The 27,614-nt window shown below is 38.0% G+C and overlaps 1 protein-coding gene across 1 annotated transcript in view; it reads right to left on the bottom strand.

The window, feature by feature from the left end:
- LOC107718425 (nesprin-2-like) overlaps positions 1 to 27,614 on the bottom strand; it is a 105,749-nt gene that overhangs the window by 35,459 nt on the left and 42,676 nt on the right. Inside the window, exons 32-62 of the mRNA XM_016525490.1 lie at positions 27,375 to 27,533; positions 27,123 to 27,273; positions 26,759 to 26,917; positions 26,511 to 26,678; positions 25,009 to 25,110; positions 24,604 to 24,807; positions 23,891 to 24,358; positions 23,353 to 23,487; positions 22,761 to 23,015; positions 19,265 to 20,956; positions 17,707 to 17,898; positions 17,171 to 17,326; positions 15,699 to 15,940; positions 13,194 to 15,237; positions 12,143 to 12,477; positions 11,604 to 11,751; positions 11,150 to 11,350; positions 10,757 to 11,016; positions 10,514 to 10,664; positions 10,283 to 10,426; positions 9,949 to 10,089; positions 8,152 to 8,334; positions 7,911 to 8,048; positions 7,647 to 7,832; positions 6,355 to 6,477; positions 6,089 to 6,271; positions 2,716 to 2,805; positions 2,476 to 2,565; positions 1,891 to 1,965; positions 612 to 1,172; positions 304 to 510 (exon numbers count right to left, since the gene is read on the bottom strand). Coding sequence (XP_016380976.1) covers positions 304 to 510; positions 612 to 1,172; positions 1,891 to 1,965; positions 2,476 to 2,565; positions 2,716 to 2,805; positions 6,089 to 6,271; positions 6,355 to 6,477; positions 7,647 to 7,832; positions 7,911 to 8,048; positions 8,152 to 8,334; positions 9,949 to 10,089; positions 10,283 to 10,426; positions 10,514 to 10,664; positions 10,757 to 11,016; positions 11,150 to 11,350; positions 11,604 to 11,751; positions 12,143 to 12,477; positions 13,194 to 15,237; positions 15,699 to 15,940; positions 17,171 to 17,326; positions 17,707 to 17,898; positions 19,265 to 20,956; positions 22,761 to 23,015; positions 23,353 to 23,487; positions 23,891 to 24,358; positions 24,604 to 24,807; positions 25,009 to 25,110; positions 26,511 to 26,678; positions 26,759 to 26,917; positions 27,123 to 27,273; positions 27,375 to 27,533 — 9,343 coding nt within the window. The remainder of the gene's footprint in view (positions 1 to 303; positions 511 to 611; positions 1,173 to 1,890; positions 1,966 to 2,475; positions 2,566 to 2,715; positions 2,806 to 6,088; positions 6,272 to 6,354; positions 6,478 to 7,646; positions 7,833 to 7,910; positions 8,049 to 8,151; positions 8,335 to 9,948; positions 10,090 to 10,282; positions 10,427 to 10,513; positions 10,665 to 10,756; positions 11,017 to 11,149; positions 11,351 to 11,603; positions 11,752 to 12,142; positions 12,478 to 13,193; positions 15,238 to 15,698; positions 15,941 to 17,170; positions 17,327 to 17,706; positions 17,899 to 19,264; positions 20,957 to 22,760; positions 23,016 to 23,352; positions 23,488 to 23,890; positions 24,359 to 24,603; positions 24,808 to 25,008; positions 25,111 to 26,510; positions 26,679 to 26,758; positions 26,918 to 27,122; positions 27,274 to 27,374; positions 27,534 to 27,614) is intronic.

Here is a 27,614-nt window from a genome sequence, read left to right as displayed (position 1 = left end):
ATATATATATATATATATAAATAAATAAAGCTTTGCCTTCAGAGGAAAAAAATACATTTTAATATATATATTAAAGCAAAAAAGACATTTTAAATTGTAATCATATTTTACAATATTAGTTTTTACTGTATTTTCGATCAAATAAATGCAGCCTTGGTGAGCAAAAGAGACTTCTTTCAAAAGCATTAAAAAGTCTTACCAACCAAAACCTTTTCAACAGTACAGAAAATGCACACAGACACTTGTTCACTCTCAGGGTAGTTCTTTGGTTTTAGTAAGCATTTTTGCAGGGCTGAAACTGACCTCGAAAGAGCTGATATCCTGACATGATCCAAGGGTCTCCGAAGTTTCCTTCAATGAGGTGAGAAGCTGGACTAAACTCTCTTGATCTTCACCTCCTCCTTCAGACTGTGACAGATCGCTGACAGTTGCTGTGTGCTGAAATGTGTGTTCTTGAGACTGGCTGCTGCTCTCGTGAATGATGGCCTCAATCAGATCTCTCTGTATTTCCTAAAGAGTAGGAAAGGCAGTATTTAGTCATATAAAACATGGACCATAGTGGAAATGAAATGATACATGTGAGCTTACACCTAGATTTCACATAGAATTACCAGTGTTGTATCTTCCTGTGGCACACATTCTATAAGCTGGGAGGAGAGCAAAAGAGGAGCTGCGGCGTCTATGGGTTTAGTATCTGTCTGGGTCTGGTCACCATCAGTAACATTTACTGCCTCTGTGTCGGGTGGCTTTGCAGCTGTTGTTTTCACTTGATCACGTGTACCTGTTTCTGTGTTTACAGTTACTTCATTCTGATCTACAGATTCAGACTCTTCAATCAATTCACTGGCATCTCTTGCTTTTAACATGGTGATTTCTGAGCATATTCCTGGCTTTGCTGGTACTGCTTCAGTCAGCTTGGTTTCTGTGCACTCGTTTTGCTTTTCCTTAGCTATATTTGCACTGTCAGGCTTCAGACAACTATCATTTGTAAATTCTTTTAAGTGTTGGGATGTTAGTGCAGGTAGGGAAATTGTCTCTTCAGTAACTGGTCTGCTGTCTATGCCAGGCATTTCAGAGAAGCCAGAAGGCTCCAGTAAACAACTTCCTGTGTCAGTGTCCTGTATTACATGCTTAATTGCAGGAAAATCAACTACTTCTTCAGGAGATGATTCCTAAAAACAAACAAACAAAAAACAGTAAGCCACTAGCAGCAGTGCAGTGATTTCACCATGGTTAAAGGAAGTATTTAGGTATCTAAAAGCACATTAGCCAACATTGGGACTAATTTCATGGAGTTTATTCATTGTATATAGATCCCACTCTGTTTGTATTGTATAAATGTAAAATATTAAGCAATTTGAAACAAAAAATTCAGCATCACTAATAATAGGAAATCAACATATTAAGAATGATTTCTGAAAGATCATGTGATTCTGATGACTGGAATATTGGCTGCTGAAAATTCAGCTTTGCATCACAGGAATAAAATACATTTTAAAATATATTCAGATAGAAAAGTTATTTTAACTTGTAATAATATTTCTGTTTCTACTGTATTTTTGATTAAATGCAGTTTTGGTGAGCATAAGAGCCTTCTTTCAAAAACATTAAAAATCTTACGACCCCAATCTTTTGAATGACGGTTAAGTTCATCATTCTAACAGAAGGCTGCTTGTGGTTGCCAAGCACTATAGCAAATTAGCACATTAACACAGAATATAGTTACATGTGTGTGCGTTTATTGGCATTTTACAATGAATTTGAGCAGGGCTCATCCAATCAGTCAGAACTATCCATTTCATAATGAGGAATGTGCGGAAAAATGATAATGAATGATTGTCTGCCATAAAAGAGAAAGAGTCAGATAACTTTGTTGGGGTCAGTCTTTACCTTAGTGACACACTCTGTTACAGCAGAGGCAGCGCCTGTCTTAATATCTTCCTCCTCTATTGTCTCATCTGGGTCCTGGTACAGAAAAAAGGAAAAATGTTTAGATTAAATTATTAGAGATGATGATCCAGTGTATTAGAAGAATAGACTCCATAAAGACAAATGAAGAAAGCAGCTGTTACTGAAAGAAGAAGTGGAGTTATATCCGGCATTCTGCAATGAGTGCAATTTAGCATATACTCTAATAGCAACAGTGCTGAGATAATTGCGATCATGCAATTCCAGGACTAACAAAAACATCTACGACCAATTCCTGTGAAATTATAGAGAAAACAGACCTTAGCATAATCTAAAAAAGAAAGAAAAAAATATGAATAAACATAAATAATATTATATACATTTATTTAGATTTATATTAATAGTTTCCATTCATAAATGTATATAAATAAAAAATTAAACATGCAAATGAACAGCCATAGCAAAGAGTTCGAGAGTGTACAAGAGTTCAGAAATGTTCCCTTTTCAGGTTTTGGCAAACGGATGCATCCAGCCTGGGAGATAAATTGAAGGTTTTGAGGGCTTTACCTCTGGAATACTGCTTGTGAGAGTTCCTGAGGATGAAGACTGATTGTCTTCATCTTCCTCCTCAGTGTAAGGGGCTTCCATGGACACCTGTTACACCAGGGTTATGCAAGGACATATTATTCTTTAGGTTTTTATAGTGACAGAACTAATGAGCTAATTTAGTCTTATTTACTCATCTTCATCTTAGATGTCTTCTGAGCTGATTCTAAGGTGTATTTTTGATTGAGTTGATGGACTTACCCTCACATCTCCAGTGTAAAGATGAGGCATCGTGAATTCTGTGGTTTGGTCTGAAGGGAGAATCATTTCAGCTGGTTGCCCAATAGAGGCCTGAAAAGAAAATACTTAGTTTCATCAAGTTGTAAAACTTGGGCAAACCAAAGTCACTGTTACAAGGTCATATGATAAAGATCATGAGCTTCTCAACTAGATACTACTGCCTTTGCCAATAAAGCCATGCCTGTAATGATTTACTGCCATACCATATTAAAGTTTTAAAGCACTTTATTTTTTAAGCACAATCAGAAAAATCAAGGTTCACACAAATCCCTTTTCTGAGTTGGCTTTCAATGCAGGGATTTTCTCATCCTCTCATTCCCAGACATGAAAGTGAAAAGCAGAGGTTACGTGGCGGTAACGGTCACTAAAAACACTACAAATTTACTGCACTTTCATAAGATGAACTAATATGTGACCCTGGAGCACAAAACCAGTCTTAAGTCGCTTGGGTATATTTGTAGCAATAGCCAAAAATATATTGTATGGGTCAAAATTATAGATTTTTCTTATGACTGGTTTTGTGGTCCAGGGTCACATATTATGTTCTTACTAAAACTGACTAGACCAAAGGTCATTTTAAATATAGCATTATAAATCTCTCCATTTGATTGCTGGAAATGTTGTAAATGGATGTGTTTGAATGGTTGAAAAAATTTCAACTCATCACGATTGTTTCATAGCTTGATATTTATTTGTTTATTTATTTATTAAGGAAATGCCCCCACTGAAACTGAATAGCTGTCTTTTATGACAACTATAATTCATGTAAAAGTTATCTATCCTCTAATAATGCCATTTCAAGCATTGCCCTGCAATGTGACATTACATATTTAATTTAAAATGTAATTTGAAAAAAATTATAATTTTAAAAAGAAGTCTTTTATAATTATTGTTTATGAAGTTTTTATGGTCTCATACTAAAGCTGCTTTACGCAAGTTTTGCCTCTTTGTCGCCATCTCTGTTTGAAATCTGCAATTGCAGTTAATTGCGGAATTATCTTCTTTACGTGGGTTGTGCCTCGGCACCGCTCCTCAGCGAGGATGAATCTAATGACTTGAGGTGTATGTGTAGGCTGTCAGTTAACGCACCAGTGTGGATATTCACTGTACTTCAGAATTACAGATACTACATCTTACAAGTATGTCCAAAATAAAAAGTTTCACCCCGAAAATGTCATCTGAACAAGTAACAGGTCTGACAGTTTTGGCAAAAAAACTGAACAAAAAAAGTTTTATAATAAATCACACTATCAATGGTGATTATTATTATTATTGATATACTTTGTTCTCAAATTGTTAATGTTAACAACATCAACATTGCGTTGTATTTAGTGTGTGTTAGCGTTATTTGTAGATTTCAATCATTCGAATGTCATCAAAAGAAATTGTTCTTTTAACCACAAAAAAACAATTTAATGTTCCTTACAACTCTTTCTAAAATGACATTCCAGCTGCTGTAAGAAAAGGCTACAAATGATCCGCCACCTGCAGCATCCACACACGCAATATCGCCTACTAGCCGGGACTCCTTCTTTATGTATAAAGACGTGACGTAATGACGCAAAGACGAACGGCGGCAAACTCGGAAACCGACACAAACCACTCAAATTAGAAAACATTACAAGCTTACCGTTGTGAATCGGGCTAAAGTAAGGAGATAGTTTTGAACACTGATTGGTTATGTTTTGCTCAATATTTGATTTTGGATCATTTTTAAACAAAAAAGTTACGTAATGCAGCTTTAATGTAAAGACTACAAGAAATATTTGAACTTTTAAAAAAGCCATTCACATCACAGGAATAAATAATCTGCAAAATAGCTATTTTTTTTAAGTGAAATTAAATAAAATGGTAACCAGTTGTGGAAGTTTTATATGTATTTTATATTTAGCAATCACTATAAATGAATACATTCCTGTAGGTGTCACTTGAGAGGGGGATGCTAAATTTGCCAGCTCAACATGAACAAAAACATTTAAATGCATGTTAAACTTTGTCTTCTTTTGCACTTATATAAGTTGTAAAAGTATTCCTGTAGGTGTCACTTGAGAGGGGGATGCTAAATTTGCCAGCTCAACATGAACAAAAACATTTAAATGTGGTGTAAAAAACAAGGTATTTGTAAAACACTAACTACTGAAAGCTGCTTTTCATGAAGTAAATAAGTTAAAGTGCCCCTATTATGCCATTTCGAATATTGACTTTCATGCAGTGTGTAATGTAGCTGTATGTTAATGTAAATGATATGTAAAGTTGTAAAGCACAATAAATTTGGGAGACAATAACAAAGTTATTGTCTCCCAAAAGAAAGAACTGACTGCTTCTCTAATCTGGGGGAGTTCAACGTGGGATTCACAAAACACTTGCTCTTGAAAGATGGCTCAATACACAGTTTATTTGGACCAGCTGGCTCCACTGAATCACATGCAGCTTTAATGTAAAGACTACAAGAAATATTTGAACTTTTAAAAAAGCCATTCACATCACAGGAATAAATAATCTGCAAAATAGCTATTTTTTTTAAGTGAAATTAAATAAAATGGTAACCAGTTGTGGAAGTTTTATATGTATTTTATATTTAGCAATCACTATAAATGAATACATTCCTGTAGGTGTCACTTGAGAGGGGGATGCTAAATTTGCCAGCTCAACATGAACAAAAACATTTAAATGTGGTGTAAAAAACAAGGTATTTGTAAAACACTAACTACTGAAAGCTGCTTTTCATGAAGTAAATAAGTTAAAGTGCCCCTATTATGCCATTTCGAATATTGACTTTCATGCAGTGTGTAATGTAGCTGTATGTTAATGTAAATGATATGTAAAGTTGTAAAGCACAATAAATTTGGGAGACAATAACAAAGTTATTGTCTCCCAAAAGAAAGAACTGACTGCTTCTCTAATCTGGGGGAGTTCAACGTGGGATTCACAAAACACTTGCTCTTGAAAGATGGCTCAATACACAGTTTATTTGGACCAGCTGGCTCCACTGAATCACAACCTGTAAGTATGATAAATAATAGATGCTTATATTTTCTATCGAGCGTTCAAAATATGAACTATGGCAATGGGCGTATGTTTTCGGACACACGCTGTACGCGGTAGATCTATCACAACAGACTGGGCCTTCTGACCAATCAGAGGAGAGCAGGCGCATGGAAAGGAGGGATATTAATTGCATATTTTGAGAAAACTATTATTGTAGGAGACTCCCAAAACAATATTAGGAACCTTGAAATTGGCATAATAGGGGCACTTTCAAACACACTCTAGCTCAGTAAGTGGGAAACCTCGACTCTTGGTAAACACAAGCAAACTATTAGAGCGACCAGACCATTAACGCGGTGTTCCGCTCCACACTGAGCTGCTGTAGCTCCTGGATTGGCTGCAGGAGCTCTTGGGCCCGATGGAAGGCTGTGAGAGTCTGTTCTGCCCCAGCAGGAAGCCCCAGGCCTGGCCTGCAGCTCTCAATCTCATCAATGGTCCTCTTCATTGACTGGACATTATCCAGAATGACCTGTTACAGAGGATAGGAGGGATATGAGGTACTGTAAATGTTTACAGTCCAAACAGAGAATAGTGAGACATGATGTACAGTACCTGTATGTTCTTAAGATGTTCCTCAGGAAAAATGTTCTCTGTGTCAGTGGCCGAAAGAATTGTTCTGATCTTAGTTATATTTTTCTCCATTGTCTTTACCTCCGCTTCAATGGCGTCCATCTCCTAAAAACAAGTTATAAGTGAATTACAATTAAAATATAGACAACATAATTAAGAAATTTCATCATAGTATTATATACTAGGAAGTAATTCAAGTAATGGAACCTCATAAAACCCTTCAAATTAAGTATATACTGTTACAGATATCAAAAGATCCAATACTTCCAATTCAGTAAGTTTTTTTTGTTTGTTTGTTTTTTAATGTTATGACACCATTTGATGTATTAATGCAAATAAAATCAGATTTCTTTCTGTTTTTTTTTTAAAGAAATTAATACTTTTATTCAACAAGGATGCATTGAATTGATCAAAAGTGAACGTAAAAACAATGTTACAAAAAAAATCGCTTTCAAATAGATGCTGTTTTTCTGAACTCGTCATCAAAAAAACCTAAAGAAAACGTGTCACGGTTTTCACAAAATTATTAAGCAGAACAACTGTTTTTAACATAATAAATTTGTTTCTTGAGCAGCAAATCAGCATATTACAAATTATTATGATTTCTGAAGCATCATGTGACACTGAAGACTGGAGTAATGGCTGCTGAAAATTCAGCTTTGCATCACAGGAATAAATTAGATTTTAAAATGTAAATGTTTTATTATTTCACAAAAATAATATATAATAATATATTAACAATTTATTCCACAATACTGTTTTAGTACAGTTTTGATAAAATAAATGCAGCCTTGGTGAGTATAAGAGACTTCAAAAACATTAAAACATTTTGCTGACCCCAAACTTTTGAACAGTAGTGCACATTTTATGTAAACAGAAAAAAAAACGAAAATATTTGCTCTTCTTGAACATTTGGTTCTACTGAAAAAGTCAAGCATCATTTACTTTATTCATATTTATTCATTAGTGTCATTAATTATGTTCACAAAACTGTTTTCCTAACTGAGAAATACTTGAAGGCTATGCACACACTATTGTTTTGATTTAATGTCTTAATATTCTTACGTTAATATATATATATTGTATAAAAGAACTGTGTTCAATAGTTGTGGTACCAAAACTGATATAAGGAATCATGAAATTTCACTGGAACTGATACAACTAAAAACGTAGGATTTGCAGTGTCAAAGCTTGTCTCAATACCTAGACAATAAGTAAATATAACAGTAAATAGAATTTCTTTAACATTTTTGGAATGTAATGATAGTTCTTACAGCTGCTAGGTGCTGAAGGTGGGAGAGAGGCTCCAGAACGCTTTGCTGTATGAGTGTGATGTTTTGTATACACAGTTGGAGAAGTTGTTGTTGAGGGCTGGTGTCACACACCAGAGTGATCTCCTGCAGGGCAGGCAGGAAGGCCTCCAGAGCTGCCCTGTATCCCTCTGATTCATCCAGCATCATCTGCAGACACATCACATGAGTTGCTAACAAGTTATTACATAAAAGCAAAATGACTTTATTGTGAGGTTTCGACCTGACCTTGAGGGAGTTGGCGTGGCAGTGGATGCATTTCGCAGTGGTGTAGGTTCTGGGAGCGACCAGCCAGGACTGAGCCTCTCTCAACCAGCAGTTGGAGCTATTGAGTAAACCCTCATAGTCCTGCAGACAGGCAGGGATCTGATGGGACCAAAATACAAAGACATAATCAGTCAAGGTTTGCTATCAGTGGCATTATGTATTGGTTTTTGTTGTGAAATCATGATTATGGGTAACATCTGACTTTGCTGAGGAGGGCGGTCCTTTGCTCGGCCTGTTTGGCTGTGGTCTGGTAGAGCTGCAGAGGCTCCGTGAGCTGGTCCATTAGGACGTGTTCTCTCTCAGGCTTTTGCTCAGCCAGATCCTGCACCTCAGCCTCCAGCTCAGCTATCCGCGTGTGCCACTGGTCCAGCTCATCCCATATACGCTGCACACACAGGCACAGATGCACATCAGACCGCAGTTATTGTTGACATCATATTTCATTGGACACAAATTAAAAATGAGAGAGCTGGAAGAACAGTTCATGCAATGTCATTTTCCTGAATATATTTTTATTATTATTATTATCTAAAATGTGCTAAGACTTCCAAAACGACTTATATAATGCAACTAACATCGCGCATGCAAAACGTGCAAACCACACACATTTGGGATAAGTATGTGAGCCCAGGTTTGAGGCTGGAACACTATAAGACTTTTAAAATCTAAAAAGATTTTAAAACACTATGCATCATATACTTGCCAACGTTGTAAATAGTTACAAAGGAAAACTGGCCATCATACACTAAACAACTGAGGATTCACTGGAGGACTGACAGCATGGATTCATAGTCTGAAGCTAAAAAAAATGTAAGGGCCTGTTTATACCTGGTCACTTCATGAGTTTTCTCTGATCAGATAGCTATCCGATTATGAAAAGAGTGTGAATGCCCTTCGAAACACTTTAGAGGCGGATTTAAATCTGATCGCTTAAAACCACTTCAGGAGGTGGTCTGGGATGCAATCCAGATGAAACTGGACAAGTGTAAATGCATCTGGTTGTTGAAATCACATATCTAAATTTTAGTCCTCCCAAAATGTTAAAATAATAAACGTGTGAGAGCGTGTTATAGGCTATATGACATGTCATATCAGGCTATGACATGTCATATAGCCTATAACACTATGACATGTCATAGCCTGATATGACAGTGCTAATGTAACATGCATCACCGCGGATGAGTAGCTGATTATCTCTTCAGCAAGCCGACACGCAAACTGCCACAAATGAAACTGAAAGTAAGTCGCAGGCGTCAACACACATCATCTTCATTAAAAGTAGTAAGACTAACTTATCTTTCTAGTGCTGATGCCGCTCTCTCTCCTGTTGCGGTCTTTAATGTTGAAATTAGCTGATGATGAATAAAATGCAGTGCACATCTGTTGCTTTCGTTGGCGTGAACTCCATTAAATTTGCATGTAGCGTGGGAATTGAAGATTGGATTTATATCCGTTTTGCGGACACACATTTATATGGTCAGGTGTAAATGGAACCGTTTCAACAAATCAGACAGATATCCGATCAGAGAAAATGCGACCAGAGAAAAAGTGACCAGGTGTAAACAGGCCCTAAGAGTCTGTTACCATCATACCCTACAGCATTTTCTATGTAATCCGACAACTCAGATCTGCAGATTGGCTGTGATTTTCAGCAACTAGCGTCAACTTGTCCAGACTGTAAATCAGAGCAAAAATCTGGGTGTGTAGTGTATTCCTTATTCTTTATTTGTACAGCACATTACTCACACACCGGTTGTTTCAGTTTTGCTTTACATGAAGTAGTTTTGCTGTTTATAATAAACATTGTTTACAATGAATACGGCACTATAATTAGTTTGTTTTATACTTATTTTTAAGATTACAGAGCAAGAATATAATAAAAGAATAATGATTTTTTTTATATAATACGCAAAACTAATTAAGGAGAGAGAAAAAAAAATGAAGCAACTGACAGAAAATTTCAATAATGTGCATGTGAAGGCAAGCAAGAAAGAAGTACCTTTTGTGTACGTTCGGCCTCAGAAAAATTAGGACTTGTTTGTTTTAGCAGGGCCTGCACACAATTCAAGCCTACGGTCACCTCTCCAATCAGCTCACCCATTTTACGGAGAGGACCACTTCTCTCCATGACCATGCCCAACTGAAGAAAAAAAATAAAGAGTTGCAACTGTATTAGCTTTCATTTAAATTAACACACAACACACAAATACTGAAACTATAGGTGGCATTTTAAATATATATTTTTAAAAAGATTAGCAAACAAATGTTCTTTTTCACATGTTCAAGGCGTTGCTTTATCTTTATTTTATTATTATTATTTTTTTTAGAATTACTTTGTCCTTAGCCTCCTGCATGGAGACGTCGAGCTCATTCTGTAAGATTTGAATCTCTGAGGGTACACAGCTCCATTTCTTCTGCACTCTGTCCATGACATCCTGCAGTCGAGCCTTCTGTGAAACCAATTCCACTTTGACTTCCTACAGTGCAATAAACCACAATGAATGCAATATCAACACCAAGGACTGCAGAAACAGACACCTTGACTGTCAAACACAAGCACCAACCTGTAAGTGTTGAGCAGCTGACTCTGACTGTAAAACTGCCAAAAGAGAGAGAACATTCTGCTGAATGGCACTCAACTCCTCCTGCACACGACTCAACTCCTGGATCTCAAAAAGCACCTCCCGACGGATGTTATTGCTCTGATCTCTGAGGCTACGCATGAAAAAGAAGCTTTGTAAATAGTATAGATTCAGAACATTTTCTTAACATATATGCGTTTATGTGTCTGTGTGTATAAGTCATACCTTCTGCAGTGACCCTGTAAAGACTGCAAGTCCTGGCAGATTTGAGGGCACAATTTCAGCTGCTGCAAATTTGAGACCCCAAGCAATCGTGCCACATGGTGTTGTAGAGATGCCAAAGTGTGATGCTCCTGCTCAATCCCATCTTGAAGGCGCTCAGTGAGGCTCAGAACAACCTGAAGATCCACCAGGGATCCCGCCACCATAGTGGAGTCTGGAAGATCATTCTGCAGTCTGTCAAGACCTTCCTTTGATTTATTCATCTGCACAGCAGACCCAAACATGAAGAGAAACGAGTTAACAAACAGCTCACCTCATTAATCATAATAATATAAGGAAATTACATTTTAAATATAAATAAAATAAAACAATTAAATAAAATCTATTTTTACATACACGTATCACAAAGTCTCTCCACTCTGCTTCTTTATGAGACATGCTGGCTTTGAGTGATTCTACTCTCCACTGCAGCACTGCCCAAGACCTCCACAGCTGTCCCAGCATCAGATCCACAGGTGCTTTGCAGCGTAGACCTGGGCAACTTTCCCTCAATTCCTCCAGCCTTTTAGCAAGGTTCTTTAGCTCTGTCTGGAGCAACTGCAGATGAAGACAATTTCATTGCACACTAATCTAGCATACTTGCAGTGTTGTGAGACAAAAAGTGGCACAAGGAACTAAGAAAAACTCATTTTCAGGAGTCAAAAGGGAAGCGTTAGCAAGTTTTCACTGGTTCCCCAAATCATCTTAAGAACTCCATAGACATTATTGCAACACATTTAAACCAATCACAACATGCATGATAAACAAAATGGAATTAAGTGACTGTTAATGTTATATAATGACCACAAACCTTTACTTTCAGCTTTTGATCTTGGCAGGCTTCGGAATCAGTCGGTTTTTGACTTAAGCATTGACTAGAGATTCGAGAATCAACATTTTTGAGAAGTTGGCTCATTTCTTCATGGTGACTCATGTGAACAATTTGGTCTTTCATGGACCTAAATTGGAGCAGAAAGATTGAACCTTTAAGGCAGCTAAATAAAACTGCCTCTAGTACATTTCATTTAACCAAATAGATGTATTCCAACCAGACTAATCGTTTCAGGGCTTGTTTTCTGAGGAAAATGTTTTCAAGTACTCTACCGTATGTGGTACCATTTAAAGAGCTTTCTGAGAAAATGCTTGATTATTGTAGAAGCATTTCCCCCCAATAATCCAAAAATGTAAAGTCCCCACTATTTACAATTATAAAATGATCTTCCAATTTGATATGAAAATGTCAACAACAATCGGAGGGAACTGTGAATGCAACAATCTGAATCATAGGTCAAGGTCATTAAGTTTTTATAGAAAAACAATCCATAGCATGCTTTATAGAGTATGACCAACCTCTGTAAGGCCTCAAGTCTGAGCTGAGCCTGAGATTCTAATTTGGCATCTTGTACTATAAGGTGACTCAAAACCTCAATATGAAGCTGCTCGGTTAGAGGGATGGAGAGGCATGTCTGCTGGGGAACAGAAGCACCAACTTCAGACAAGCGGGCCTGGAAACCCTCAACCAGAGTGCTGAAAATCTGTTGAATATAGCGATGCTGCTCTTTGTAGCCTTTGAAGCCATCAGAGGGGATCATGAGATTGGATCCAATCTGCTGAAAGAAGCTCTCTGCACCCTGAACAGCCCAGTGGTAATGCTTCAGTGCCTCCCGAGCTTGGAGCAGCTTGTCCTGGACAGTGAAACACAAATTTAGAAATTGGATAAACAACACATAGTTTTCTAAAAACTAGAGATGAGTTTAATATTAATTTTTTCCAAATGATCGTGATTTTCATTTGAACAATCCCAATATCGAGTTTTAAAACTCCAAGATATATTGCGGTTTGTATAGCACTTCCCCTGCTGCAGATTTCACAGTCTGTATTACATCTAATGTAAAAAAAAAAAAAAAAAATTATAAAAATCTGTGTATCATGAAATTAATGGCAATAAATGACTAGTGAATGACTAAAGTAGCTGTCGGGGGCTGCATGTAAAAACAAACAAAACATACCAAGTATAATCCAATTCAAAAACAACTGGTTTAACCAAAAACATATTATGTGACCAATGTTGCCCAAATGCAGAAATTCTCTTTTCTGAAAGAAGACTCTTTTAAACAGATTCTTTTAATAATTAATTCAAAAAGAGGAGTTACTAGTTTGAATCAGTATAAAACACTAGAAAACGGAGAAAATTGATATATAAGTGAAATATAACCAAATGAATCAGAATCAGAATCAAAACCAAAACAAATCAAATCACAAATCTATACACAGTCCTACTAAAAATCCTTCAAAAATACCAATGCTGTCACATGCATACTTGAAGAAAACTACAATGGTTACAAAAGTAGCATTCTAGTGGTATTAGTGATTTTAAAATGCATGGACGCATGGAGCTTACCATATGCATACCGCAATCATTAAGAGTTTTCTGGCCAAGACCAGTGGTCGTCTGGTAGCTTTCAACATCTACTGCTTTCCTGCAGTGCTCCAGCATTCGTAGAACAGACTCAACGGTCTGGATTCGCATCCAGTGCTTTCGTAGCTCTGCATCAATGGTCTTATTATCTGGCTCCAAGCAGATGCTCTCCTTCAGCTGCTGCCTGACACTGTTGAAGAGCTCAGTGCATGGACTGAGGTCTGTAGGACTCCCGAGTCGCTCCGCCAGAAAGCACTCAAGGGTTTTAGCCTCATTTTTTACTGTGAGCTCCCAAGAGGCGAGCTGCTCAATGACCAAACTGATTTTTTGCCTTTCTGCTGTCAGCTGGGATGGATAGAGATCTTTCGAAACGGCCTCAAGGTGGTCAGCGGCCTCTTGACATGTCATTCTCACCAAAGGTAGCTCCACCAGGACAGCCTGACAAAAGCCGAGCCTTATGTCAGCTCCTACACTTGAGTCTACAATCTGCGACAAGCTCTTCTTCACCACCTCTCTGGAGTTCTCCATGTGCTGCCTTAAAATGAGGCACTCCTCATGCTCTTTGGCTTGCAACTCCAGCAGATGCATTCTCCTCTGTAGGTCTAGTACAGCGTTGAGCATCTCTTTTCTCCGAGAATCTGGGCAGTGTGGAATTTCCGGCACCTTGCACAGGAGCTCCATCAGAATGTGCTGAACAGGTTCAAGAGCCAAGAGCGAGTCCCTTGTTACGGGATACTTCTGCCTCATGACATCAGCATTCATCTGTCTCAAGCTCTTCAGAATGACGTTCTGTTCCTCAGCAGAAGATTCCTGAGCATGAAGGAGTTCTTCAAGCACCCAGCGCAAGGCCCACTTACGGTTCACAACCCTAGAGACCTCTTCTTGTAAGGCTGTTAGCCTATTGATAAGCTGAAAGCTTTCGAGTACACTCAGACCGTGATTCACACTTTTTACTTCATCTAACAGAGTCTCCAAGTTATTTGCTTGTCTCTCGGCTTCCTTCAAAGCCTCTGTGCATACCTGAAGCTGAACCCTCAATTCTGGGATAGTAGTTTTAGGTTCAGAAGCCACTGTTTTACCAGACTCTTTTTCTAATACTGAGGTTAACCAAGAGCTGCTGTCAGTGATCTGTTTCCACAGCCTCTCTCTTATATGAAACATTCTGTTAATTTCTGCAACAGCACATTCGGTCTTCTCTGTAATCTTAACATACAAATCCTCTAGGGAAGCAAGGGTGGGAGACATGGAATCCTCCTTGTCGAGTCCTGTAACTTCCTCTCTTAGCTCTTTCAATACAGAGGCCAACTGAAACTTCTTAAGAGATGTTTCAGACTGCAGTTTCTTCATGTGGCTGATCTGGTGACTCGCCTCTTCAGGAAACAGAGCCAACCTCCTTCTCCTGCTGACTTTGCTTTCCGAATGTTTAGCCCATGTAACGTAGTCCCTGATAATCCTCGTGATCGGTGAACAGCCATTGCCATTCGAAGTCTGAGAGCTGAGCGTCTCCCGAGTCAGAGCAAGCTGAGAATTCAGGCCCTGCATTGCGTCCTCCACATCTCTGAGCTCTTTTTTCCCCAGCGGACTTGAGGAAAGAGCCTGAGAGACCTCAAGAAGGTACAAGTAGAGCTCCGCTAATGCTGTCAGGTTTGCAGATCTGACAGTTTCTTGTAGCTCACTTCGGCAGTCCATCTGTCCTCGAGAGGGATGCGGAAGAGAAACTGACTTCTCCAGAAGCTCCAGTTCATGGTGCAGATCTCTGGCTTCTTGCAGGAGTGCAGATACTTCTGCTGTGCAGATGTTAGCACACCACAGACTGCTGGAGGCAACCCGCTCTATAGTTTGCCATCTCTCCTGTAAAGTCCTGAAAGGTTCAATGCAGGCCACAGGTCCCTCTGCCTCATTCAGATGGGCTGAAATCTGAGAGCATGTCTGTAGGAGTTCCTCTAGTATGCCTCTCTTCTTCTGCATGTTCTTCAGGAATGCATTCAGCTTCTCCACTTGCAAGGTGCTGCTGTCAATGCAATCCCTTCAAAAATGTCAGAACAATGTGGTTACTTTTCATTGTTGTACAACATCTACACTATCAATACAGGTACAGTACTGTAATGGACACACCCACTCATTCTTTATTATGACTATTTCCAACAGTTTACTTCACTAACCATTTACACTTAATTTTAAACAAGCTATACATATGTATGTGTACATATATATGTATATGTATGTATGTATATATGTTTTATATGTATATATGTTTTATGGGGATATTCCATAGGCATAATGGTTTTTATACTGTACAAACTGTATTTTCTGTCCCTTTAGCCTAAACCCTACCCACAAAACTTTCTGCATTTTTTGATTAAAAAAAATTAATTCTGTATGATTGATATGATGTTTTCCTCATGGGGACCAAAAAATGTTTTCCCCATAATGTATGGTTTTCCTGAATACACACACACACACACAGAAAATGTCGAGGATGCTCACTGTGTCATTGTGTTGAGCTCAGCCTCCAGGTTATGCAGAGTATCCGTGAGAACCCGTTTTTGCTGGTGGTACTGTGTGACCTGCTGGAGCTGTGCCTTTTTGAACTCCACCATGGTTGAGGTATCCAGCAGTACTCTGTTCCATCTGTCCTCTATGCTCATCTCAAGCTCTGTGGAGCGTCCTGCACTAGATTCACATTGAGGCAGTCTAGACACCTGCTCCAGGACATATTGCCGGCAGATCTATGACACACAGATATCATGACATAACATTTGTTAGTCATTTTAAATGGTTATAATTCAAAAGTTTCACTTGTGAGCCAGATTTAAACTAGCTTTGCATACACAATACATGGAACGCATGTGAATTTCAGAAGGTTTTTGTATTTGGTTTGTCCCTTCTGCTTTAATTACAGGAGCACTCGAGCTGCATCAACTCCAGAAGTTTATGTAAAACCTGATAATGTTCACCAGCATGACTTGAGATGACCTAAAGATCATCTTGAGCTCCAACGGAAGCAAGACCATCTGACCTTTTAAACAAAGGAGTTGACATAATCAGTTACAAATCTGATTACATGTGACCTGGAAATCTTCATTTTAAGTCATATGTTTTGTAATCAGACATCTCCTGGGTGTAGTGAGGGACTGTTCGGGCTGTTTTTGAAAAATGGTAGATTGGGGCATTGTCCACACTAATACAGTTTCGTTTGAAAACACATTTTTTTTCTCTCCGTTTTGGCCTTCCGTCCACACTGAGACGGCATTTTTGTCAAGGAAAACAGAGTTTTTTGAAAACGCTCTCCAAAGTGGATACAATTTGAAAACGCCGTTTTCGTATTGTAGTGTGGACTGTGAAAACGTAGGTTTTTGAAAACGATGACGCATGTTTAGTCATGTGACGTGCATTGACCAATAGATATCCGTTTATAGCGGTATTATGCCTGTTATGTGCTATTTTCACACTGTTGCTAATGAGGTTACTTTGTACACTCTTCGTATTACAGTCCTGCAAAGATGACAGAAATTTACTCACAATTGCTGTCCTGCGGCAAAACATGAGGGCAGTTGCATTTTACATCAAACAAATAGTGAGTGAGTGTGACCTGGACACCAGTGAATGTTGGGATATTTTCGTAAATAAAATGATAGTGCTAGAAGAACTGCATGAAAACTTATGTCTGCTCCATCTATATCATCTCAGTGAGCTTTTTATGAGGTTTTACACATGTGCGCAGTAAGGTAAATGTAATGTTTTCCGACGTTTCAGTGTGGATGAGAAACTTTTGGAAAACACTTGAAAACGCTAGTGTGGATGGAGAATGTTTTGAAATGAAAAATAATTTGAATGTTAACGGTTTAATGTGGACGTAGCCTTGATCTTCATGACTAGTACTGACAACCACTACTGTCAACAGCGGTTTACAGCTGGAGGTTTTGGAGAAACCAGTGCAATGAGGTAATGTACTGTACCTCAACTTCTTCCAGCTGATGAGCCATATGTACAATGCTAAGTTGGGCCGGTCTGTACCGACATCTGAAAACCCACAGGACAGTCCATGCCAGACCGCTGTCAGACTCTAAGAGTGATGAGTTCTGAAGCCAGGAATCTTTCCTTGGTCTAGATTCCTGAAAAAAAAATTTAAGTATTAAAATTTGAAACTATAGTGAAAATTTTAAAACAGTCAGAAAGAAAATGGTACAGATAAAAGCAGCAAATAGCACAGGAAATGTCTCCTTCCTTTGCAATTTCCTCTTAGAATCCTTGAGGGAATATATGGTCTTAAAGTCAAAGACTGATTAAAAATGAGTTGATTAACAGATAATAGTCAAGTTATATTTGAAAGCAAAAGTAAATCTTGGTTTTAACTTATAACAGATACAGAAATACAAACTGTACTTTTTTTCTGAAGCCATTTTTTGTCTCAAAAGTACAAATGTTTAATTTACTGAAAGTTGCTTGAGTTTTTCTAGTTCAATTCATAAACAAAATCATAATGTATACATACCTCAGTACCGTGACTGGTGATCAGAAGTGGCTGAACATTAGTGATGGTATTCAGTAAAGTGGCCCACACATGTGTCCCAGTAGGCTGCTTCGCATGCCTCGTTTGATCCTCACCGTCTGCTCCTGATCCTCTGTTTTGGGACGTTTTGTTCGTGGCAGATGAATCTGAATTTGCTCTGTGCATTTCTTTATACTACAATAAAGCAAAAGTGTCAGTTTATATTTTAGTGAAAATTTTCACCACAACATTGCTTGCACCTGCTTGCTCATTTAACAGGGAAACAGCTCTGGTTTTGACTCGTTAAGTCACGGTGTCAGAAGAGCAAGGAATGCTGCCAAGTTGGGAATTGAGTCTTCCCTCTAAAGGCGTGGTGTGCATTCAAGCCTAAAACAACCTCAGGAGGCGGTACTGCAGGAAGTAACGCTGACTAAAAGTAGTTGGTATAACGAAGCCTAATGAAGTTCTTGCTCACAGAAACAATACTGCATAACCTGATATCAAAGCAAATGGATAAGTGCCACAATATACAGTAACCATGATAAAGGCTAGAGGGTTAAATCTATTAGAATGCCAACACATGGAATGATACAGGAATGATGCCTATGGGGAATAGAATAGAATAGAATAGAAAAGAAAAGAAAAGAATAGAATAGAATAGAATAAAATAAATCTCACGCATTCATTAAATAATATTTTGGTGTAATATGACTGTTAAACTCCAATGGCAAAAAGTGAAAGGAAACAACATTCACAAATGTTGAACTAATTGCTTTGTAAAGGCTAGAGGGTTAAATCTATTAGAATGCCAACACATGGAATGATACAGGAATGATGCCTATGGGGAATAGAATAGAATAGAATAGAAAAGAAAAGAAAAGAAAAGAATAGAATGGAATAGAATAGAATAAATCTCACGCATTCATTAAATAATATTTTGGTGTAATATGACTGTTAAACTCCAACGGCAAAAAGTGAAAGGAAATAAAATGGAAATAAATGCAAATAAGTGCAAATAAAAATGGTCAATGCCAGTCTTTTGCACAGCTTGGAATAATTATGACACATTCAGATGATGAAAGTTCTTTCAGATCATTTTTTTAAACCATGAGCCTACATCAACTACAAAAGGAGAAAATGAATGTAATTGTCTCAGTGCAAATTATAGAGCTTTTAAAATCCTTTCAATGATTTTTATTCACTCATATTCTTTAGCAATTTCCTTCTTTGAATGAACTGTGAATGGTGTAAAATGTAAAATGAAAAGGCATCAATTGAACATGAAAAGAAATAATTTTCTGCTTGTAGCAAAAGCATTGTAAGTTCACTACCCATGTGCCATATTACAAATGATGTCCTCCTGAATCCTGAATCGATAAATAAGTTTAAAAAGGTTTTGAATAACAAAAGGCACATTAAAAGTGCTTGAAAAAACATTTCATTCAGGTACTGAACATGACCACCACGGTTTTTGTGAGTGATGTCACATGACACATGCAATAGATTGGCCTGTATTTTTGAAGAATTTATAAAAAATAAAAAAAAACTATGTGAATCTTACCTGCAAATGGAAACTGCCATCTGAATCCTCTGTCCTCTGAGCTTCAGTATGGCTGAGTTGTAACTCTGATGGGACTGTGGTAGAAAATTGTGTTATACAGTCAGATGAATAATCTTCTGGCGCTAGTTCTGAGTCCTCTGTATGTGTTGACTGTACAGACTGCACTGCTGCTAAAACCATATCTGTGGTATTAATATGGGCATCTCCGGCAAGTGAGATGCTAATGTTTTCAAAATGTCCATCCTCAGTTTGATTCAAGGTCTCTTTCTGCACAGTGTCCACTGTTAGTTTGTTTTCTGTACTCAATGGCTTTGCAGTGTTTGGTTGACTGAAGTCTGAAGACACAGTCTTTGTACTGACACAGGCAGTATCTGTGGCATTCGGCAGCCTGACCTCTGAAGTTTGAAGGCTTTCTGAGTGAGTTGTGTTCTTATGTTCAGATTTACATGTGTTCAGCTTTTTATTACTGATACTGTTTGCTTTTTCTGCACCAACTGGTTTTCTCTTCTTCTTCCTACCTTTAGCAACTTTTGGAGGCTTTTGAAGTGTGTTTGCTTCATATGAAGGCTCTTCAGATGTGTTGTTGTCATCCTCATCATGACTCTCCAACATTGGGACATCCTGCTGGTGAACTACAGACCCTGACTCACTGCCTTCTCCAGTGTGGACATCCATTTGGCTTGATGCTTCTGCATCAGTGACTTCATGTTGCTTCTCTTTTTCATCTTTTTGAACGTCAATCTCTATGATCTCAGGGGTTTGGGGTTGGATAAGCGGAGCTTCCTTCTGTCCTGGCTGCATTTCAGAGCTATTTGATTTCACATTGAACTTTTCTGAAAGACCTAGTTCAGCCGTTCTGCCTTCATGTTTCTCAGTACCAAAGGAGTTCTTCTGTTGATTTTTTACATCTGAATGGAAGAATTCATCTGTGGTTGAGTCATCAGGACCTGTACATTGTGTCTCTTGCAGTGATTGATACCCGTCTGATGATAATGTAGGAGTATCAACATCCAGGATGATGGTAAATACTTTCTTAGCCGTTCCAGAGCTTGCTTGATACTTCTCTGGGTAAAAAAGCATTGGGTCAAATGCTTGAGTAGATGAGTCCTTCTCTGGTTTAGGCCTGAAATCAAGGTCTAGAGCAGAATGAGTGGGTTCAATGGTGTCGGTGTGGCTGTTTTCTTTAAACTGCACTTCTGATGTTGAAATATCAGCATATAAATGTACAGGTTCATCAGAAGAGCTTATTACAGCAGGTTCTTCATCTACAGCTACATCAACATTTGGTTTGACTTCCAAGAGTTTCAAGCCATCCTCTGATGTCTCTGCAGTCCCATCATGAACAACTGAAACAGTATCCCATTTAGTTGAAGAAGCTGGGACAGGTTGTGTCAGTGGGATCTGGTTGGATTTGGTAAGATCAGAGTCCAGCACTATGGTAAAGACAGGCTTTAATGATTCACAGGATGAGCCATGAGTGAATTTGCTGTCATCTTCTCTTAATACAGATCCAGTTTCATCCCTCTCTTTAGATCCAGACATGGACTGCTGCTTATTTGTGTCGTGTCCTGATGGAAGGTTCTCAACATCTTCGGTTGCTTGTTGTTCTGAGCAAGGTGATATATCTTCTGTTTTACTGACTTCCTTTGTGGGCATACGATCTTCGTCATCCACTTCACTGTCAGCGGCAACCTGCAAAACAAAAACATAACTATTATGACCCAATATTGATAAACTTCATTCAGCAATATATGTGCGTTTATTCAGCTCCTGGACATTTCTTATATGAGTTTTTTTTTTAAATAAAACTATAACAATACTGCATACTTCAACATTTATCTTAAATTGTCCTTGTTTTAAATAGCCTAAATCAATGAACTGAACTTTTATTTGTTGGTATGTCAACGGCTTTGCATAAATGTAATAGTTCCAATTTGATTACTGACTGAATTAGTTACTCCATCCTCTCAAGTGTGCAATCTTGGTGTTAATTTTGATCTGAAAATGTTGTTCGATGTCCATATTAAAATGGTCTCGAAAACTAAATTTTTCCATCTATGAAATAGCCAGACTTCGACCTCCTCTATCATTGCCTGATGCAGAAAGGCTTATCCATGCCTTTATTTCGTCGAGGCTTGATTATTTCAACGCACTTTATTTTGGTCTCCCTGATTAGTCTATCAAGATATTGCAATATTTTCAGAATTCAGCCGTGAGGGTACCGACTTACACAACTGACCATCAGCAAATTTCCCTGATTCTTTTTTTGAAATTGAAATTGGTTTCCATTACATGCACGTACTGAATTTAAAATTTGGATTCTAACATTTAAAACTATTCATGGGACAGCCCCTGCTTATATTTGTAACTTAGTTGCATCTTATACTCCAATTCACTCTCTCCAACAAAAGTTATTTTAAAGTTTAATCATATTTCAAAATATTACCGTTTTTACTTTATGGCATCAGCATGTGCACTACCCACTGTCACACATTTTCCAACTCTCTAAGTAAACTGAGAAACCATCAGGCAGAGCAGAATAATGCTGATAATGTAGTCTAAAGATAAGCTATGACATCAGAAATGCACCTGGCTTAAGTAATGTGCCACAAAGCAAAACAAGGAATATCCAGTATTTTTCTCAGAGAGCAGGTAAAAAACAAGCACTTAAAAGCAATGAGGTGCCATACTACATTAATGGCCCTAGACGCAGAGCAGAGTGGGTACTCCATTTAGCAGGTTTTAGCTAGGATAAAGTGATTCTGTGCCCACGCCGCAGTGGTACACTCAATGACATTTCTCCTGCCGCCCCAAAACCAGACCCAGAAAGAAAAAGCAAGTGCGTGTCTGTCAAAGAATAATTGCAGAAAAGAGATTCCTCTTCAAACACAAATTCTGTCATTGTTTACTCACCCTCAACTCATTCTGAACCTGTTTGATTTACTTTCTACTGCAGAAAAAAATGCCGTTTTGAAAAATGTCTCAGTATTGTACATACAATAAAAGTCACTGGGGTCCAGTGTTGTTTTGGACCCCACTTACATTCATTGTATGGAAGAAAAAAAAAGTGAAATATTTTTCAAAATATCCTCTTTTTTTTGTTCTACAGAAGTAAGTAAGTCATACAGGTTTGGAACAATAAAGGCAACTGATATTGCTTAATTGTACTTTATAAGGCCCTGATCAGACAGAAAACTCAGGTTTGAAAACGAAAGGCGCACTGCACTGACTTTTTTTCATTTAGAAAAGAGCAGTGTGCAACCACCGAATCAGCTGTCCTGTCAGTCTAAAAAAGGATTATAGTACAAGCGCTCTAAAATCTTTGGTTTGCCGTTAAGGAAACTGTCATATTAGCAGAAACTAAAAAAATAAAATAAAAAAAACTTTCAATGCAAAAAAATGCGTTGTGTGTGATCGGGCCCTAAATGTACTAAAACCACTCAAAACATTTTATTTTCCCAAACACTTCCTGTGCAAAAGAGACACCACAACTAACCTGAACTGACTGGAGCTCCTCTGTGGATACTCCAGGCTGCTGAGGCTTGATGCACTGAATGGAACTTTGAACTGGATCAGAGTTCCCTTCCTGAGTCCTCTCATCTTCCAAGATCTTCCTCAGGGCTGGCGTCTTTCCAAACAGCGTCCAAACATCTTGGGAGAGAGCAGTCTGACCCTCGGGAGTACAGCTTGTCTGCAGGACCTCAGATAGTTTCTCAACCTCTAGTAGATTTCCTTCCACTTGTTCTGGAGCCTACCGAGAATCCACCAAGGCAGTTAGTCTCATTACATTAGACGACTGGAGAGGGCTAATGGAGACTATCATCTCCATTGTGGTTTAAAGAAGGCTTTAAATGTAAAAGATATATCTTATCTGAAGTGAACTAAATCTTAACCGAATTTAAATCAACTTTTAAAATATTAAATACTTTGAAAAATACTAATTTGAAAAGGATGAAACTATAACCCTGGTGAGGTGTTAGTAATGAATCCATTTCTAAAACGAAGCAAACATGTAAGTGTAGTGGTACAGTATTTTACATATGAGTATGTATGATTGTGGGTGAATGCTTTTTGTCTGCGTCTTTTACCTTTAAAGCATTTAAGTCATGAGAACTGCCCTCTATCCGGCCCTGTAGAGAGTCCAGACTCTCGTGGCTCTGTTGTATTAACATTGCACACGTCAGCTCCTCATTCATACTCTCACCAAGACCAACACACACATCCTGAACAAAAACATTAACACAATTACATGTAAACAGGACTGTGCAGCAGATAAAGATGTCTGAGAACCTTTTATGGAGTTACATTACAGTTACAAATTGTTCAGATATTACTGCAAATTAAACACCTAATATTATATTATATTATATTATAATAGGCAGGGCAAGTAGAAATTAGCTGTTCAAAAATAAATTTCCTTTAGTGATTCAGATCACTATATGACGGAGTGAAATGGAATTTAAAATGCTGTAAACAAACAGTGAATAACTCTGATAACTACTGAAGTAGTTACCAAGAAACTAATTTATTATAGTTCTCAAAGCTATAAATTTTCATATTTCAGCTCAGGCCACTTTAAAAATGCACACCCTTTGAGAACAAACAGACCCTTGACAAGAAAACTACCTGCACAGCTGTGAGTTTCTCTTCAAGTGTGATCTGTCTGTTCTCATCCTCAGAAACCTGAAAATCGCCCTTCAGATACAGTTCACTGGCCCAGCTGCAGGCCTGCTCTTTGAAGTCTTTCAACTCAAGAAGAGGATCTTGTGTCTGCCCTCCGTGTGACTGTTCCTCCGTTTTACCATTAGATTCACACTGTATCTCAGGCGCAGTATCTTCTGTTTTTTTTATCCGCGGCTTGATGTGCTTGGGATCTCGGACCATCTGAGGATTTTCAGGTCTGTTGGGGTTCATCGCTTGCTCTCTCTTCTCTATGACCAGCTCTCTAGCCACGCAGATGCTTTCTTGAATTTGAGCTCCATCTTCAGCCAGCGCCTGCAGGTTTTCTAGACCTGCAATGCTGGCCAGAAGATTTATCTGCTGCAGTAATGCATCGACCTGCTCTGCCTCTGCTTGCAGTTTCTCCGATAAGCCCTGTCAGTCAAAATGGTAGGCTTAGCTTATCAAAAAAACATTTTTTAGGTGAACTGATTGAGGGTTTAAATTAATTTAAATTCGAGTACAGTATGTGACAGAGCCATTGAGAGAGCCAAATGTAGACCAAAATGGCCAAAACTGAACTTCACTGCATACTGCACAGCAGCATTACATTGCATTACCTCACAGCTGCATTACATTTGACTGTGTTCACAGCTTAGTCTTAAAGCATAAACATTCACCTGGATGGTGTTGAGGACCTGTGGGCTTTCAGATGTGGTCAGTGAGGTCAGTGCATTTGTGATAGTTTGAATGGAGGACAGGTGATCTGCAATATCAGACGCCATCTTCCCTTTGGCAGCTCCCAGCTGTCTGAAAACATCACTGGCCTCAGAAAAGAGCTCCTTCACCTCTGCCATCTTCTTCCTCAGCTGGCTCTCAATCACCTTTAAAAACGAACTAGTGAATTTGCTGAAATTTGAAGATTTGTTAAAGAGCTAGGCTGGTTAATACTAACCAATACATGAGGTTTACCTACAGAACACAGCATATCACATCAATTTTGCATACAAATGTCATTACACATTCTCTAGCATTAATTAAATAAAAAAGCATTCTGAAGAGTTGCTGGTGTGTCCGAAAATCACCTGTAGCTCCAGTGGGAACTCGCGACTCTGCAGCAGCTCCTGGATCTCTGATGATCTGCGATGGAAATGTTCAATGTTCTCCTCTTGAATCCTGAGCTCATCCTGTGCAAAACAATTATATTTGACACAGATACTGTCAGTTGTGACATCCAGAACAAAAAACTGTTTTAAATCAAAGAAGTCACCATTTATGTAAGTCTAATATACACAAGAAACTGTTCAAAAGCTTGGGGTTAGTACGTTATACGTATATATATTTAATAGAGGTCTCTAATACTCACTATACCAAGGCTACATTTATTTTATCAACTATATAGTAAAATAAGTAACATGTAATTTATTCTTATTTTCAGCATCATTATTCTAGTCTTCAGTCACATGATCCTTCAGAAATAATTCTAATATCCTGATGTGGTGCTCAAGAAACATCTTATTATTATCAATCCTGAAAACAGTTGTGCGGTTTAATAATTTTGTGGAAACCGTGATGCATATTTTCCTTTTTCAGGATTCTTTGAATAAGAGAAAGTTCAAAAGAACAAATTATTTTGTAACATTATACATCTCCTTATTTGCTTTTGATCACGTGTCCTTTATTTCAAAGAAAAATCTTACTGACCCCAAACTTTTGAATGGTAGTGTAAATATCACTAACAATATCATGTTTCTTTTCCATAAATGTTCACTTAATGACAAGTTACAAGTTATAATGATATATTTTTCTAATTTAACACCAAATATATTTAACATTGGTCTCCAATTCTAAAATAAGTGTATTTGAAAGTTATGCCTAAAATTGTTTGTCAACTAACAAAGGTTTTACCTCCATGACAGACACGTCCTGCTCTGTCTGAAAGGGGTTTGACTGAGCAAGTGTCATCAGCTTAAGAAACTGTTCAAAAGCTTGGGGTTAGTACGTTATACGTATATATATTTAATAGAGGTCTCTAATACTCACTATACCAAGGCTACATTTATTTTATCAACTATATAGTAAAATAAGTAACATGTAATTTATTCTTATTTTCAGCATCATTATTCTAGTCTTCAGTCACATGATCCTTCAGAAATAATTCTAATATCCTGATGTGGTGCTCAAGAAACATGTCTTATTATTATCAATCCTGAAAACAGTTGTGCGGTTTAATAATTTTGTGGAAACCGTGATGCATATTTTCCTTTTTCAGGATTCTTTGAATAAGAGAAAGTTCAAAAGAACAAATTATTTTGTAACATTATACATCTCCTTATTTGCTTTTGATCACGTGTCCTTTATTTCAAAGAAAAATCTTACTGACCCCAAACTTTTGAATGGTAGTGTAAATATCACTAACAATATCATGTTTCTTTTCCATAAATGTTCACTTAATGACAAGTTACAAGTTATAATGATATATTTTTCTAATTTAACACCAAATATATTTAACATTGGTCTCCAATTCTAAAATAAGTGTATTTGAAAGTTATGCCTAAAATTGTTTGTCAACTAACAAAGGTTTTACCTCCATGACAGACACGTCCTTCTCTGTCTGAAAGGGGTTTGACTGAGCAAGTGTCATCAGCTTTTGGGCGCTCCAGCCCTCCACTTCTCCAGCCAACAGTAGGAGTTTTTCCCAAAGAGATAAGCCAGCTTGAAGGTTGTCCAGATGACAGTCTGTCTTCTCAGTCACCTGAAATAGCAGGTTAATTCTAATACTGTACATTATTTGAGAAAGAGAGTGAGAAATTTTACATTACTGAGGGAACATACATCAAGCCAGAGGTCCATGAGGGAATCAGCCTCACTCTCAAATGGAGTGTCAGCACAGTCTGGGATCCTTCTCATCAGAGACTGCAGCTGCCGACACACAGCTCTGAACTCCTCCACCCCGTCGCCAAGACCGCTGAGATCTGACTTTAAACTGGTCACCTGCACACACATAGACAAAATATAAATAGGCATGCATTTATTCATTCTCACTCTGACTCCAGTTTTATCTAATGATGTTATATATACATTTTTTTAAATATCAATATGCAGTTAATACAAAAAATTAACGATGCAGTTAATACTGCCATCTGCAGTCCACCAGGAATGGAAGCACTGTACCCAGTATTTTCCAGTAACTTTGTACCTTACTGATCAAGAGCTGCAGGTTGTCTTTGCCCATATAGGAGGCCTGATCACCAATAGTCTGCTCTGCTTTCTGCAAAGTGCTGCCCAAGCGATTTCGGCAGCTCTGAAACTTCTTCAGAAATTCAGTCAGAGAGACACACTGTTCACGACTGAAATAGAAGCATGAAACGAATGTGTCCATTTTGCAATACGTGCAGAAAAATGGCATTTCACAAAAAGCTTTCATACAATCATGCGTGTTTGTCATCACCTCTCTGTGACTGCTCTGTGTGCGTTTTCCCATTGCGTCTGCAGCTCACTGATGCCTGTGTCTGAGGTGCTTGTCTGTGCACAAGTATTTCTCAGATCCTGAATCTCTGAGCGTAGTGCAACCAGTTTACTCTCCATGTCTGTCAGGAAGCGTAACCTGAGAAAGAGAGACACTGGTGAGACTGAGACAGAGGCATATCGTCTCCTTTATTGTAACCAATTTAGAGGTAGAAAATTCTCA

The sequence above is a fragment of the Sinocyclocheilus rhinocerous genome, unplaced genomic scaffold (assembly GCF_001515625.1).
Source record: "Sinocyclocheilus rhinocerous isolate Xijiao unplaced genomic scaffold, SAMN03320098_v1.1 scaffold453, whole genome shotgun sequence".
NCBI classification, from domain to species: domain Eukaryota; kingdom Metazoa; phylum Chordata; class Actinopteri; order Cypriniformes; family Cyprinidae; genus Sinocyclocheilus; species Sinocyclocheilus rhinocerous.
Note: the sequence above shows the minus strand (reverse complement) of the source record. Positions and strands in the feature narration are given on the sequence as shown.